The 13,390-nt window shown below is 41.5% G+C and overlaps 1 protein-coding gene across 12 annotated transcripts in view; it reads right to left on the minus strand.

The window, feature by feature from the left end:
* Positions 1-1,756: 1,756 nt before the first annotated feature.
* Positions 1,757-13,390, minus strand: part of NEDD4L (NEDD4 like E3 ubiquitin protein ligase) — a 358,039-nt gene continuing 346,405 nt past the window's right edge. For all 12 annotated transcript variants that reach the window (XM_044276355.1, XM_044276357.1, XM_044276356.1 and 9 more), the window contains 5 exons: positions 12,259-12,318; positions 12,053-12,160; positions 9,551-9,647; positions 7,967-8,039; positions 1,757-7,413 (listed from right to left, as the gene is read on the minus strand). In XM_044276355.1, coding sequence (XP_044132290.1) covers positions 7,311-7,413; positions 7,967-8,039; positions 9,551-9,647; positions 12,053-12,160; positions 12,259-12,318 — 441 coding nt within the window. In that variant the 3' untranslated portion in view covers positions 1,757-7,310. The remainder of the gene's footprint in view (positions 7,414-7,966; positions 8,040-9,550; positions 9,648-12,052; positions 12,161-12,258; positions 12,319-13,390) is intronic.

Genomic DNA, 13,390 nt, shown 5'->3' on the forward strand with positions numbered 1-13,390 from the left:
CCAAAACACCTAACATCAAGGGCACCCCAACTGCCATCAAGCAGAAGGCCAAACACCAGGGCATGCACCGGTCACTTCACGGTCCTAGAAGGGTATGAGTGTGAGGACTGCCATTGTGATCTGTGAGTACACTCATTCTTGCCAGAGCTACTTCCACTCCCATCCGCCACTCATTCCTCCTGGGCTGCAGCTGCATAAGGACCTAAACAAGTCTGTACAAAATAGGGAGGCAGTCTCCTGTATGTGATCGGTTTCGTAGTTGTATACACCGAAATGATGGCTATTTAAAGTAATGAAACACATGGTCTGCAGTTCGGCAACCTGAAAAGAGCGTACTGTAGAGGAAAGAATGAGCTGAATACAGTACAATTTACAATGCATAGACTGGACTGAGCTAATGTGATTTTCCATGTCATTAAGGCTACATTCACACGTCCGCACCCGTTCCGCAAAATTGCGGAACGGGTGCGGACCCATTCATTTTCATGGGGCCGCAAAAGATGCGGATTGCACACCATCTGCTCTACGCATCCACACTTCTGTTCCGCGGCCTCACAAAAACAAAAAAATAGAGCATGTCCTATTCTTGTCCGCAGCCATGGACAAAAAAATAGGCATTTCTATCATAATGCTGGCCATGTGCGGTCCGCAAAACACGGACAGCACATGGCGGGGGGTCCGTGTTTAGCGGATCCCCAATTTACAGACCGCAAAACAGTTGCTATTGCTATTGAGGAAGAATGCACTGTGATTTGCTTGGAATGGTGACTCGATATTGTTGGATGTACTACTACTCCTATCATGAATTTTTAGTAAAGAAAGACTTCTTTATTTACTGCATCTTGCCTGGTCACTGACTACATTACTGTACTCTGGCCATTACACCTGCATCTACACTTCTTGCACTACGCAAGATGCATTACGATGAAATCTTATATTCTTTGCCTCTTAAAGGCTTTGAATACCTTTGGGTGCAATGTTTTTTTTTTTATCATTGCATTTTACTCATTTTGGCCCTTTTCAGTTGGCCTTTATTAAATTTGTATTAAATATTTAACGGTCATGTTTCTACAGCCTTTAATTGTATCCGCAGACTATTTCTTTTTGCTCAGGTTGCTGCTCTCCGTTTGAAAAGAATGAGTATTTATGAGCTGTCAGGAGTTCAGAGAATTAGACTACACATTGAGCCGTCAGAGCAGCTCCCTGGCGAATTTACTGTAGGGCTCATGCACATGGCCGTGCCAATTCCGCTGACGAATCCAGACCCATCATGAATAAGTAAGCACTCAAGTGAATGGGTCCGTGATGTGGGTTACACACGGCCGGGGCCGCATATTGCGGACCAGCTGTTTGCGCATTAGCCCTAAAACAGTAAGAAATGGTCGGCAGATACACTGGAACGGGAAGGCTGTAGAATATAAACTTTTGAATTTTTTTAATTCTTAATAAAGACCAACTTAAAAATGATTTTCATCCCAATATGAGTAAAATGCAAGGACAGAAAACAAAGTGACCCAGTCCAGTAGGTGTTCATAGACTATAAATCTTCTCTCTTCAATGCAAAATCTGTAGCACAGCCTCCCACCTAACATGTGCCGGTGCCGGTAGAGAGGTTTTACTTCCCCTATGGCACCAAAGTCAGGGTGTGCTCCACCATGTACGGCTGCGTTCCTGGGTTAGGATAGACATAAGAGGTTTCGTTTGGCAAATTGTAGTATTACATGGCTCCCATATTCATTGTACGCTCACACACTTATATCTTATATCAGAATTATTTTATTAAATATTCAGCAATAGGCAAGATTTCATTACAACACCTTCATTTTTTTATTTATTTTTTAAACATATATCGCTTCCCAAGAGGGAAGCCGTTATCCGTCGTCATCTTCCTCAGTTTATCAAATCCATTTATAAAGCTATCATAACTGTTAAACAAGCAGTATACAGAAGCCATACATTATATATGCTATACAGTCATAGGAGCGGCCGTCAGATACATAAGTCGCGCCCGCTAGAAGATTGTTTTCATCAATCCCCTCCCCCCCCCATTATAATAAATACATATGAAACAGTATAGAATTGGAGAGACATCTCAGATCTATTAAAGGCATCATCTTGTACGGTATTTGGAATGTTTGATGTCCTATACATTTGGAAGGAAAAGGCTGAGATTGACTAAAAAATATATTTGGCAAATACATTCCCCCTGATCAGGACTAGAGAAAATACAAGATGCAAGGACGAGAATCCAGAATAGAAAAGAGGGAGCAGAACGTTTCACAAGAAGTCAACCCAACTGATGATGATCACCGTAGAAAGGCGTCCTCCTGCGACTTTGTATTCTCCCTCTAAATACCTATAAAATGTCCCCTTGTGGATACATTTGATGAGCAGATATATTTGTCTAGGGTTTATAATGTACAAAAAGATACAAAAATACCACAAGGGAGGTGGGGATACAGTCACCCAAAGGTAACTGCAGTATTAGCGTTTATGGCATTCGTAAAACTATATAGAAATTGCACAGACTTTAAAATATAAAACCGTATACAGAAGAGCGATCGTATCCGGCGTTTAGTTGTAGATTGCACAAAGTTTTGCCTGCTTCTTCGAGACTGACATATAGCTGGCCATAGTAGTTTCAATTATTGGTGAACAATCCCCTCCCGCCCACATTAAATAGGGTTTAATGGACCTCAAATATAAAAAAAACGTAATATATATTATGCCCGATTCTGGTCAGGTTTTCCGCCATTTTCTACCTACCGTTTCTGAATCTGAATTGGGCGTGTTGATGTGGCAGCCAATCTTTGAAGACCACCGTGTTTCGGCCATAGTAACACCACCCAAGGGTGCATTGATTGACCGCCACAATGGCACCATGGACAACATGATGGCACCATGGACAACATGATGGCACCATGGACAACATGATGGCGGACCAGAGTGCAATAAGGAAAGGTAAGTATTTTAGAAGAATTTTTATTGTTACATTTTGAGCCAGTTAAATCTCATTTTGTAGTCAGAAACCCCCGGACCAATGGGAATATTGACTCCTCAGTATAATTCAGTTTTTATAAAATTACTGTCAATGCACCCAACATATTGGGAACATCAGTTTATTGAGGACCCTTCCCAGTAATAAAAGGTAAGGGTCTTTTTACCATACAGAGTCTGACGATAGAGTAAGTCGATCCTTGCTCGTTTTACATCGGCAGATTGCCGTCTGTGCAGCCATTTCTTAACATTACTCTTAGCAGACCATCTTTTGGTTACATAGAGCAACCGTTCTGGCGAAGAACAAGCATTTTTATGCCCACAAAAAGATCTGATCAGTTAAAAAAAACATGGCGATTATTGTTCATATGAACGGCTTTAACTGAACACTTTTTGGATCGGTGGAGTAAGGTCCCAGGGCTGTTGGATCTGTACATCCATGGCCTGCTGAGGGCAGATTCCCACAGATTTTTGGAGGTGGTTTTGAGGCAGATTTTCTTGCAGTTTTCGCAGCCAAAGCCAGAAATAGATTAGAAAGGAATGAGAAATATAAAGTAAGGACTTATACTTCTCCTCCCTGCTGGATCCACTTCTGGCTTTGGCTCCAAAAGGGCAAGAAATTTCTAATCTCTACTAGAACATCATCAAGCACAGTGATTCACAGTAGGAGTAAGTGATACGCAGCAGCCATAACGAAATCTACTTTTACATCATTCTCTATTGTTTCCATTTAATTTACAAAAACTTAAAAAAATTACATAGCTTAAAGGGGTTTTCCAATAATTATATACTGATGACCTATCCACACTAGATTGTCCTATCTTTAGTGTGTGAGGGAAGCGTTATACAGCGGACATGTCAAAGGAGAGTGAGCTTCATGGAGGGCTCATGACTAAAGGAGTATAAATAGTGGCCCACCGGGGTAAAGAAGCTGATTTCTATAGGGCAAGTTCTGGCATCAAAAGTTTACTGAGTAAACTAGAAGTCAACCAGTGCTTGGCAGAGGGAGTGGGCGCCATCTTGCCTTCTGAGCTCCGACACCAAACGGCCCTTTAAAAGGCAACCATAGTTCTGATCTGGCCCTTGGTGAAAATGAGGTTGACCCCCTCCTCCTGATCTAGTGGAAAGTCTTTACAGTAGAGCCGCCAAGGGGGATATCAACTCAGTAGTAATGCCCATAGTTCTTGGATGAGATGTTCAATGCAAAAATATGGATGTGATGTTCAAGAGTCCCCATAATTTTTTTGTGTATATTTTTTCACTGCATATGTTAATAAATTCTAATTCACTGAAGTTAAAATCCATGATTCAGTCTTGAATAGGAACCTTCGTTGCTAAAATCCAGAGGTTGGGGATCTGCCATCGTCATGTAATCATCATACAGGTCTATGCAAGACAGACCAGGATAACTGCACTGAAACAAGACCTGCACCTATGTGAGCATGACATAAAAGCTGGGTGACAACCTATATGGCCACTATTACAGCTCCTACAGGGCTTTCCAGAAAACTGGTTTTGCAGCAATACAATCTCTGGGTGAAGGTATCTTCAAGGTCAGCAAGCAACTTATGGCATGATGCATGGCTTGACAATATTTCCTGTGAAATCATGGGCATGAGATCTGGTGAGTCAACCCATTGCTATGGTACCATCACAAGGTGCCAGGGATGCCACAGAAGTACTTCCAGTGCAGTCAAAATTATACTGTCTCACTAAAGGACTAGAGGATCCTATGGTGGTTCCAGATTTTGACATGATGGACCCTAAAACAGCAAGGATAACATGGTTCAACAGTGGACAGCCTCAACTGCTGGGTCAATCAATTTTTGGTAACTTTTAGGTCTTTATGTACGCTATGGCATTTGTGGGCAGTGATGAGTGATTTTTTTTTTTGTGAAGTTACAAGGGGGCATGCTGGAAAGTGGGCCCTCAAAATCCTGGTGGTCTCAAGGAATCCTAATCAACATCAAGTGAAGTTACATACAAGTGTCTCTGTCTTATCCCAGACCTTGTTATTACTTCTGATCTCTACAAGTGCAAGAACCCCAAATCATTGCATTATTATGTTGATATTGGTATTTTTTGACATGCAAGGCATGAATACAATGCAAGGCAACATTTATCCTAGACAGACCAGCTTAAAACTAATAGGTAAAAAAAAACAAGAAGCCATTGGCAAATTCATACCAGATTACTAATGACTAAATGAAGGTCCTATCCTCGAACCCTGAGCTCTAGAGGTCCACAGGGAAAGGAGAAGATGAACCTATTTAGACCAGAGTCCGAAAAGAAGAGTCGGCTGAGACCAAAAGTTGGGGCTCATCTCAAAAATTGCAGCCAACAGGGGGCAGAGTGGTTTCCTTGGCATGTATGGTGCTTTATCCTAATAGTCATAGTATATGGCAAGCACACGTAGGTTAGTCTTCCCTCAGGTTTCAGTAATATACATTGAATCTATTAAAGTGCATGTCCCCTTTAAGGATCGAGTTAGATTAAAATATTCAACTTACATGAAGTGCCTACAGGTGCAGAGTATACCTGTGATCACAACAAAGGGTTTGAGATCAGAAAAGCTCATGCAAAATATCTACTAAAAGTAAATGCCCCCTTTAGTGACATTTCAGAGGGAGGGGCTTATTCTCCACACTCCTATCCACCAGCCCAAAAAGTTTTTTTTTTTTAAAAGGGAGATCTATATCCTCTGTACGGGTAAACGTATTTTCATTGGTGCCAGCTAAAATTTTCATTCAATTATAAGAGCATAAGTTGAGGAAGAGGGAGTCCTCCAGAACCTGAAAACTGTAGATATCATACCGAGGAGGACTCTGAATGGACCTCCCTATAAGGCCTCATGCACACGACCGTATGTATTTTGCAGGTCCGCAATATCGGAACAGCCGGCCCCTAATAGAACAGCACTACCCTTGTCCGTTATGAGGACAATAATAGGACATGTTCTATTTTTTTGTGGACCGGAAATACGAACATACGGAAACGGAAAATAAGAAAATACGTTTGTGCGCATGAGGCCTAATACAGCTTCTGTGATGAAAATTAAAGCAGGAAGTTTCAGCATTTTCTAGTAAACGCCCAAACATCATCACCATTAATGATAATATGTCAAAAATTCTGCGCAGATTAATTTCATAATATATCTTTATAACCGTCAGAGCTTTGTTTTCCTGATACAGAGCTGCAAATTCCCTGCACAGTCAATTTGCTAAAAGATATCATTTGTATGTCCGTCGACAATCGGCTGACTGCTTCCACTAGCAACCCATAGAATTTTTGAAAGCAGCTCTGGAGTATAATATAGGACTTATTTACAAATGTGACAACTTTTTCTATAGGTTATATCAATATATATAACCCGTACAATGGTGTTTAAAATGCTAAAATTCTTCAGTGTCACTCCACGTGGACTACAAAAGACAAAATAAAGTAAGAAACAAAATATAAAAAATGAATGAGAAATGATACATTTGCAACCAGTCGCTGGAGAACCCTAATCCAAGATGGCACTTAGGAAATTAAAAGAAAGGTGGTTCATGGGGACTCTTTTTTTTTTCTTGGAGTATAGAGCTTTAATTATAATGAAGTAAAATTTGAAAATAGGTCTAAATCATTATATTTTTTTTAAAAGTAAACATGGCCGTAATACTATACCTTCAAAGTGATTAGTTCCATTCATTAGAAAGTTTGTAAAATACGAATTTAAAGGGCCGACACCACATAAATAAGTGAAAGTCCTCCTGAAATGTAATTTAAGTATACAATGAACAGCTCGCGATTGCCGTAGAGATCGGAGAAGTACCATCCGCAGTCCATAAGCTCAAGACGCCTGCACTGAGCAAGCTGCACTGCAGAACCAGCGTCAGGGGCTCTTTATCAAAGACCAGAAATTGGTTCACAATTGGCACAGTGACTCCTCGGCCCGCGTCCGAGATAAAAATGTACCATCTTACCAAGAAAAATCTCATCATACAAAGAAGCCATTGCTTTCCATTTACACCTGCAGGCAAAGTACAAAAAATAAAATAAAAAATTGTAGCAATCGTGAAATCGAGTGATATGACTTTGCTACGTAAACTGACACAATGTATCAATGGCACAACCGGCGCCACCTTTGTCCTTTTTCTTTCCTCGTCACTCGTTATCTTCTAATAGAGTTTTGTTTTTTGTGTTTTTTTTAAAAGAAACTTTTTTTTTTCTTTTTGCAAGTGTCTCATGTGTTCATCGCTAGCAATGTTCATTTCATAAGCTTCCAAGCGAAAGATGCATTTTCGAGAAGGTAAAATAAGGGGAGACCATCACTAATCGACGCCTTCGAATCCCTGAGCGTTCTCCACCGCCATGAGAAGCTTCTCTCGTAAATCTTCAAATGAGTCGTAAGGAGGTAAATCTAGACGGTTAAAGCTGCAAGACACGGAAAGATCAGTCAGTGGCTTAAGTGTCATAAAAATCAATGACGAGGATGGCTGAGCCAAAATATGAATCATTTAGGAAGCGGCTCTGCGTGAAATTGGATTCAAAAGCAGAACATCTCTACATGGTGTAGTGATTACTTGTCACCTGTAGATGTCACTGTTGTATGCATTTCTGATACAATCTCCCCTACAACCCCACAGCACCACCTGCTGGCTATTAACAAAAATAACACCAGTTTGCAAATAACATTTTTTCCGATAAGAGAATTATCAAGAGAAGTAAAAGCATGAAAATCTCCACTGCTGGAAGTAATTTTTATGGAAACCCTATTTATTGTATTATCACACATTGTAACATACATAGGTTTCCTATTTCGTGCTATTTTCAAGACCTCTAACTGTCAGAGAATGAAATCATGCCCTGATCAGGTTTAACTCATACAAGGGCAGGGCTCGTCATAGATTAACGAACCCCAGTCAAGTTCCTATCTCCCCTTCTATATAATACAGGCTTTGCGTTCCAGTAAATGGTCATAGCTTACCAGGTGTGCGCTCTGGGCAGTTTATCCGGGCTTCCCCACTGCTCTATTGTAAACAGCTGAGGACCATTTGAACCTATAGTAAAGTAAAAGCACAATACAAGTGTTAAAGGGGCAGTGCCGCGATATTTTATAGTAATTCACAGAGTTTCATCATGTTTTGCTACTATGTTCTTCATTGGTGATACTGCTAATCTGTGCTGCTCAAGGTGAGCTATAGGCAGAATAAGTCTTCTTCCCCCTCTGGCAGCTGACAATATAGTCCCTTCTAGAAGGAGTCTTCTTCTCGATACTGTTATGTTACAGCAGAATCTTGGATCGTTTCCTGACAAGAAGGGTGAAAAGCTATTCCTATTGGCTGCCCTGCAGTGAACAGAGGGTCACTATACAGAGACCTGGCATACGGCTCAGCAGGTGGATGTGCACATTGCTATATTTTATGACCACCAGGTGGTGCCGTACTACTTCTGGACATACCCATGAACTAGCTGATAGAATGTACTAAAGTTCAGTTCCATTCACCTGAATCGGCTGCTCTGTTTGGGTGTCAGCAGCCGGCCTATCACTTTCTCGCCAACTTATAGAAAGTACTCTCTTGAAAAAAAAATTGCGTGCAGTGTCAGGCCACACCCCTTTTTAAGCCATGCCCCCTTTAAACCGCTGAATGTGCATTTGGACGCCTGGGCTGATTCTGATGATGGAGCTGGGATTTCCTGGAGGATTCGACAACTTTTCCAGGAGAGCTGAACTTTCCAGGAATGCTGGCAACTATGGACTACCACCAATCTGATTTTGATGGTCTGCTCTGAGCATAGGCCAACAATATCAAATTCCCAGAAAACCCCTTTAATTTTTATGATGTACGCAACTATGCAATTTAATGGCAGGACAACCCCTTTAAGGTGATCATCCATTATGGGAAAATGCCTCAGGCAGCACCAGGTAGGGACAAGAGGGGGGCAGCCAAAGAACCATGGGCTGAAGAGAAGGGGTTAAGTTGAGAAATTGGCATTGGGAACGGGGAAAGGGTGCCGTTTCAGTTTTGGCCTCAGGCAGCAGAAAGGCTAGGTGCACCCCTGCATACAGGACATGACAAGATGAGAACCAGCCTGACAGGGCTATGACAAGAGCATTAATAGAATGTGACAACTGATACCATAATCTCTAGTTGGGCAAGTCCTTTTCTGAAAGAGCACCCACTGGCGATCAGTGGCCACTACAGGAGAACTGTGGTATTACATGCTACCTATTAAATACATTGTTGTGCTGAGTCCTCCAGAGTGGATGCTGTTCTTTGCAAAACTGGCTAATACAGGGCGTTGGAGCAGGGAACCTCTTCCCCCATTTTGTTCATATGCACTGCCATTTCCCTAATGGAATAACCCTTTTAAACTAGCCTAGACAGGAAGATCTGCCTATATATGACCATCTCCATTGATGGGAATTATTTTCCAAGCAAGCATCCAGGATGCCATTTTCATTTTGCAATGGTCATCTGAAAAATGAGATCTGGGATCTGACTTATTGCTGTGGGCACCTGCATCACTTTTCAGGGTGTGGACATTCAATTTAAGGGTTTGCACTAACCATAGAGTTCAGCAAATCCGTTCATAGGCACGCGAGAAGTCCCAGTTACAAACTGCAACAATCGGATACGTTTCTCGGCATCCATCAGCAGCACCGCCTGAAAGAGGCACCGAAAAATGTGAAGAGGAGCAAGCAAGCTTCATAAGAAGAAAGCTATAGTATACTTTGTTATACCAAGGGCAGGGCATGGGCCCAAGGGGATGATGCATGAACATAAGTAATGTATTTACAGAGTTACAGGCTGCATTACACTCCAGAGCTGCATTCACAATTCTGGATGATTCAGAGTTGAAATTTCACAGCATACCATGCATATTCAGTGTCTAAATACAGTAGAGCTTGACCTAATCATTTTCATTCTTGCAAGCCCAGTATTTCCACCACATATTGTTCTATAATCTGATGTACAGCAAAAAAATTGAATATGATATAGGTGCTCAGCTAAATTGTTAGGAGGAGTGCCTGTGTCCACTGTTTTCGGGTAAGTACAGTCGTGGCCAAAAGTTTTGAGAATGACACAAATATTAGTTTTCACAAAGTTTGCTGCTAAACTGCTTTTAGATCTTTGTTTCAGTTGTTTCTGTGATGTAGTGAAATATAATTACACTGCACTTCATACGTTTCAAAGGCTTTTATCGACAATTACATGACATTTATGCAAAGAGTCAGTATTTGCAGTGTTGGCCCTTCTTTTTCAGGACCTCTGCAATTCGACTGGGCATGCTCTCAATCAACTTCTGGGCCAATTCCTGACTGATAGCAACCCATTCTTTCATAATCACTTCTTGGAGTTTGTCAGAATTAGTGGGTTTTTGTTTGTCCACCCGCCTCTTGAGGATTGACCACAAGTTCTCAATGGGATTAGGATCTGGGGAGTTTCCAGGCCATGGACCCAAAATGTCAACATTTTGGTCCCCAAGCCACTTAGTTATCACTTTTGCCTTATGGCACGGTGCTCCATCGTGCTGGAAAATGCATTCTTCTTCACCAAACTGTTGTTGGATTGTTGGAAGAAGTTGCTGTTGGAGGGTGTTTTGGTACCATTCTTTATTCATGGCTGTGTTTTGGGGCAAAATTGTGAGTGAGCCCACTCCCTTGGATGAGAAGCAACCCCACCCATGAATGGTCTCAGGATGCTTTACTGTTGGCATGACACAGGACTGATGGTAGCGCTCACCTTTTCTTCTCCGGACAAGACTTTTTCCTGATGCCCCAAACAATCGGAAAGAGGCTTCATCGGAGAATATGACTTTGCCCCAGTCCTCAGCAGTCCATTCACCATATTTTCTGCAGTAGATCAATCTGTCCCTGATGTTTTTTTGGGAGAGAAGTGGCTTCTTTGCTGCCCTTCTTGACACCAGGCCATCTTCCAAAAGTCTTCGCCTCACTGTGCGTGCAGATGCACTCACACCTGCCTGCTGCCATTCCTGAGCAAGCTCTGCACTGGTGGCACTCCGATCCCGCAGCTGAATCCTCTTTAGGAGACGATCCTGGCGCTTGCTGGACTTTCTTGGACGCCCTGAAGCCTTCTTAACAAGAATTGAACCTCTTTCCTTGAAGTTCTATGCAACGCAATGATGGCTTCACGCGTTTCTTTGCAGATCACCAGGGTTAACAATGGAAGAACAATGATTTTAAGCATCACCCTCCTTTTAACAGGTCAAGTCTGCCATTTTAACCCAATCAGCCTGACATAATGATCTCCAGCCTTGTGCTCGTCAACATTCTCACAAGACGATTACTGAAATGATCTCAGCAGGTCCTTTAATGACAGCAATGAAATGCAGTGGAAAGTTAATTTTCATGGCAAAGAAGAATTATGCAATTCATCTGATCACTCTTCATAACATTCTGGAGTATATGCAAATTGCTATTATAAAAACTTAAGCAGCAACTTTTCCAATTTCCAATATTTATGTAATTCTCAAAGCTTTAGGCCACGACTGTACACTGACTCTTCCAGCAGAATACTGAGTACAGCTCTGGAGTATGATACAGGATGTAACTCAGGTTCAGTACAGGATAAGTAATGTATGTACACAGTGACTCCACCAGCAGAATAGTGAGTGCAGCTCTGGAGTATAATACAGGATGTAACTCAGGATCAGTACAGGATAAGTAATGTATGTACACAGTGACTGCACCAGCAGAATAGTGAGTGCAGCTCTGGAGTATAATACAGGATGTAACTCAGGATCAGTATGGGATAAGTAATGTATGTACACAGTGACTGCACCAGCAGAATAGTGAGTGCAGCTCTGGAGTATAATACAGGATGTAACTCAGGATCAGTATGGGATAAGTAATGTATGTACACAGTAACACCAGTCCTTTTTGACACTGATGACATCCTGTAAATTTACCGTAAAGGTTTGAGATAGGAATATCCCTTTAAAGTCACTATTTTTCAAAAACAACTTCTTTTGCACATATAATTAACCAGGTGTGTAAAATAATTGCCATGTGTTCCAAATGTAACACAAACTACAGAGGAGACCTTACCTTCCAGTACCACTGTATTACCGGGTGGTTCGGGCAATAACTATTTTTGTACAGTGTGTGCTGCCTCCAGTCATTTACATCCACATCTCCCAAGCCGCACATCAGAAGCTGCAAAATAACAGGTTAGAATCTGAAGAAATGAACTGGCTCAATAAATGGAGAAGTAGCAGAGACGTCAACAGTAAGACAGGACAGAGGGTACCTACCTCAAGCTCATTTTCATCAAATATCTTTATCAAATCAATAGGAATGAGTTCAGTAAATCCCTAGAAATACGGAGGATAATTATAAGACTATAACATTCCATAAAAAATAATCAAAGAAGAAAACAACCCACTTAAATCCTGTGATACCCCCATCTTAACTAGCCCACACCCCAAATTTACATTGCATTGCAATAGAGAGCAGTCTTTATGTAAGTTTAACCACCTTTATATAATTTGTTCTACTAAACACAGGACCCATAGGGCCCCATAGCATAACTCAGAATGGGTCCCACAACCCATTAGCAGCACCGCCAAACCTACTATACCCTTATCAGTTTTTATTATTCTGTTTTTAGGCCCAAAATATTGTGCTGCCTGCAGCCACCACTAGGGGGAGCTCAGGACATTCAGAACTCAATGGGAAGGGTATACATCTGAATGCAGCAAAATCCCCCAGTGGTGACTGCAAGAAGATGCTATGACTGCAACAGTTCATTGCCGGGTTCCCTCCTCCACTGCCTTTATGGTACATACGCCATTCAGGTCACAGAGTGGTTTATGGAACTCATGTTGTGAACCCCACTAGGTGACAAAACAAATCTGAACACAATCTCTGTACAGTGCTGCGTAATATGGGGGTGCTACAGAAAATAATTGGTGGCTGGGTAGTGCAGGATAGGCAGATAAATGGGGTTTGGTGGTAAAGGAGCCCCTATAACAATAGTCTGCACAATATCATTATTCTGGTCACAACTCAATTTTTCTGATACACAGCTCTAAATCCTCGGCATAATCATGAATTTAAGTAACATTCTGTCTGGATGCAGACACCACTAGATGGCGCTAACTGCATACTTTGATATAATGAACTGAATAGTAATACAGTATGCAGTCAGCTCCCTCTAGTGGTGACTGAAAGTAGAAAACTTTTGTTACATCACTATATCTATTCAGGGGATATGAAGCTTTTCTATTTAAAAAAAAAAAGGAGCTTTAACCAACTTAAAGACATATTAAGAAGTGAACCAGACTACAATTCTGAACCAAAAAGGTGTAGATTCACTTTAAAGGGAACCTGTCACCGGGATTTTGTGTATAGAGCTGAGGACAAGGGTTGCTAGATGGCCGCTAG

The sequence above is a fragment of the Bufo gargarizans genome, chromosome 1 (assembly GCF_014858855.1).
Source record: "Bufo gargarizans isolate SCDJY-AF-19 chromosome 1, ASM1485885v1, whole genome shotgun sequence".
NCBI lineage: Eukaryota > Metazoa > Chordata > Amphibia > Anura > Bufonidae > Bufo > Bufo gargarizans.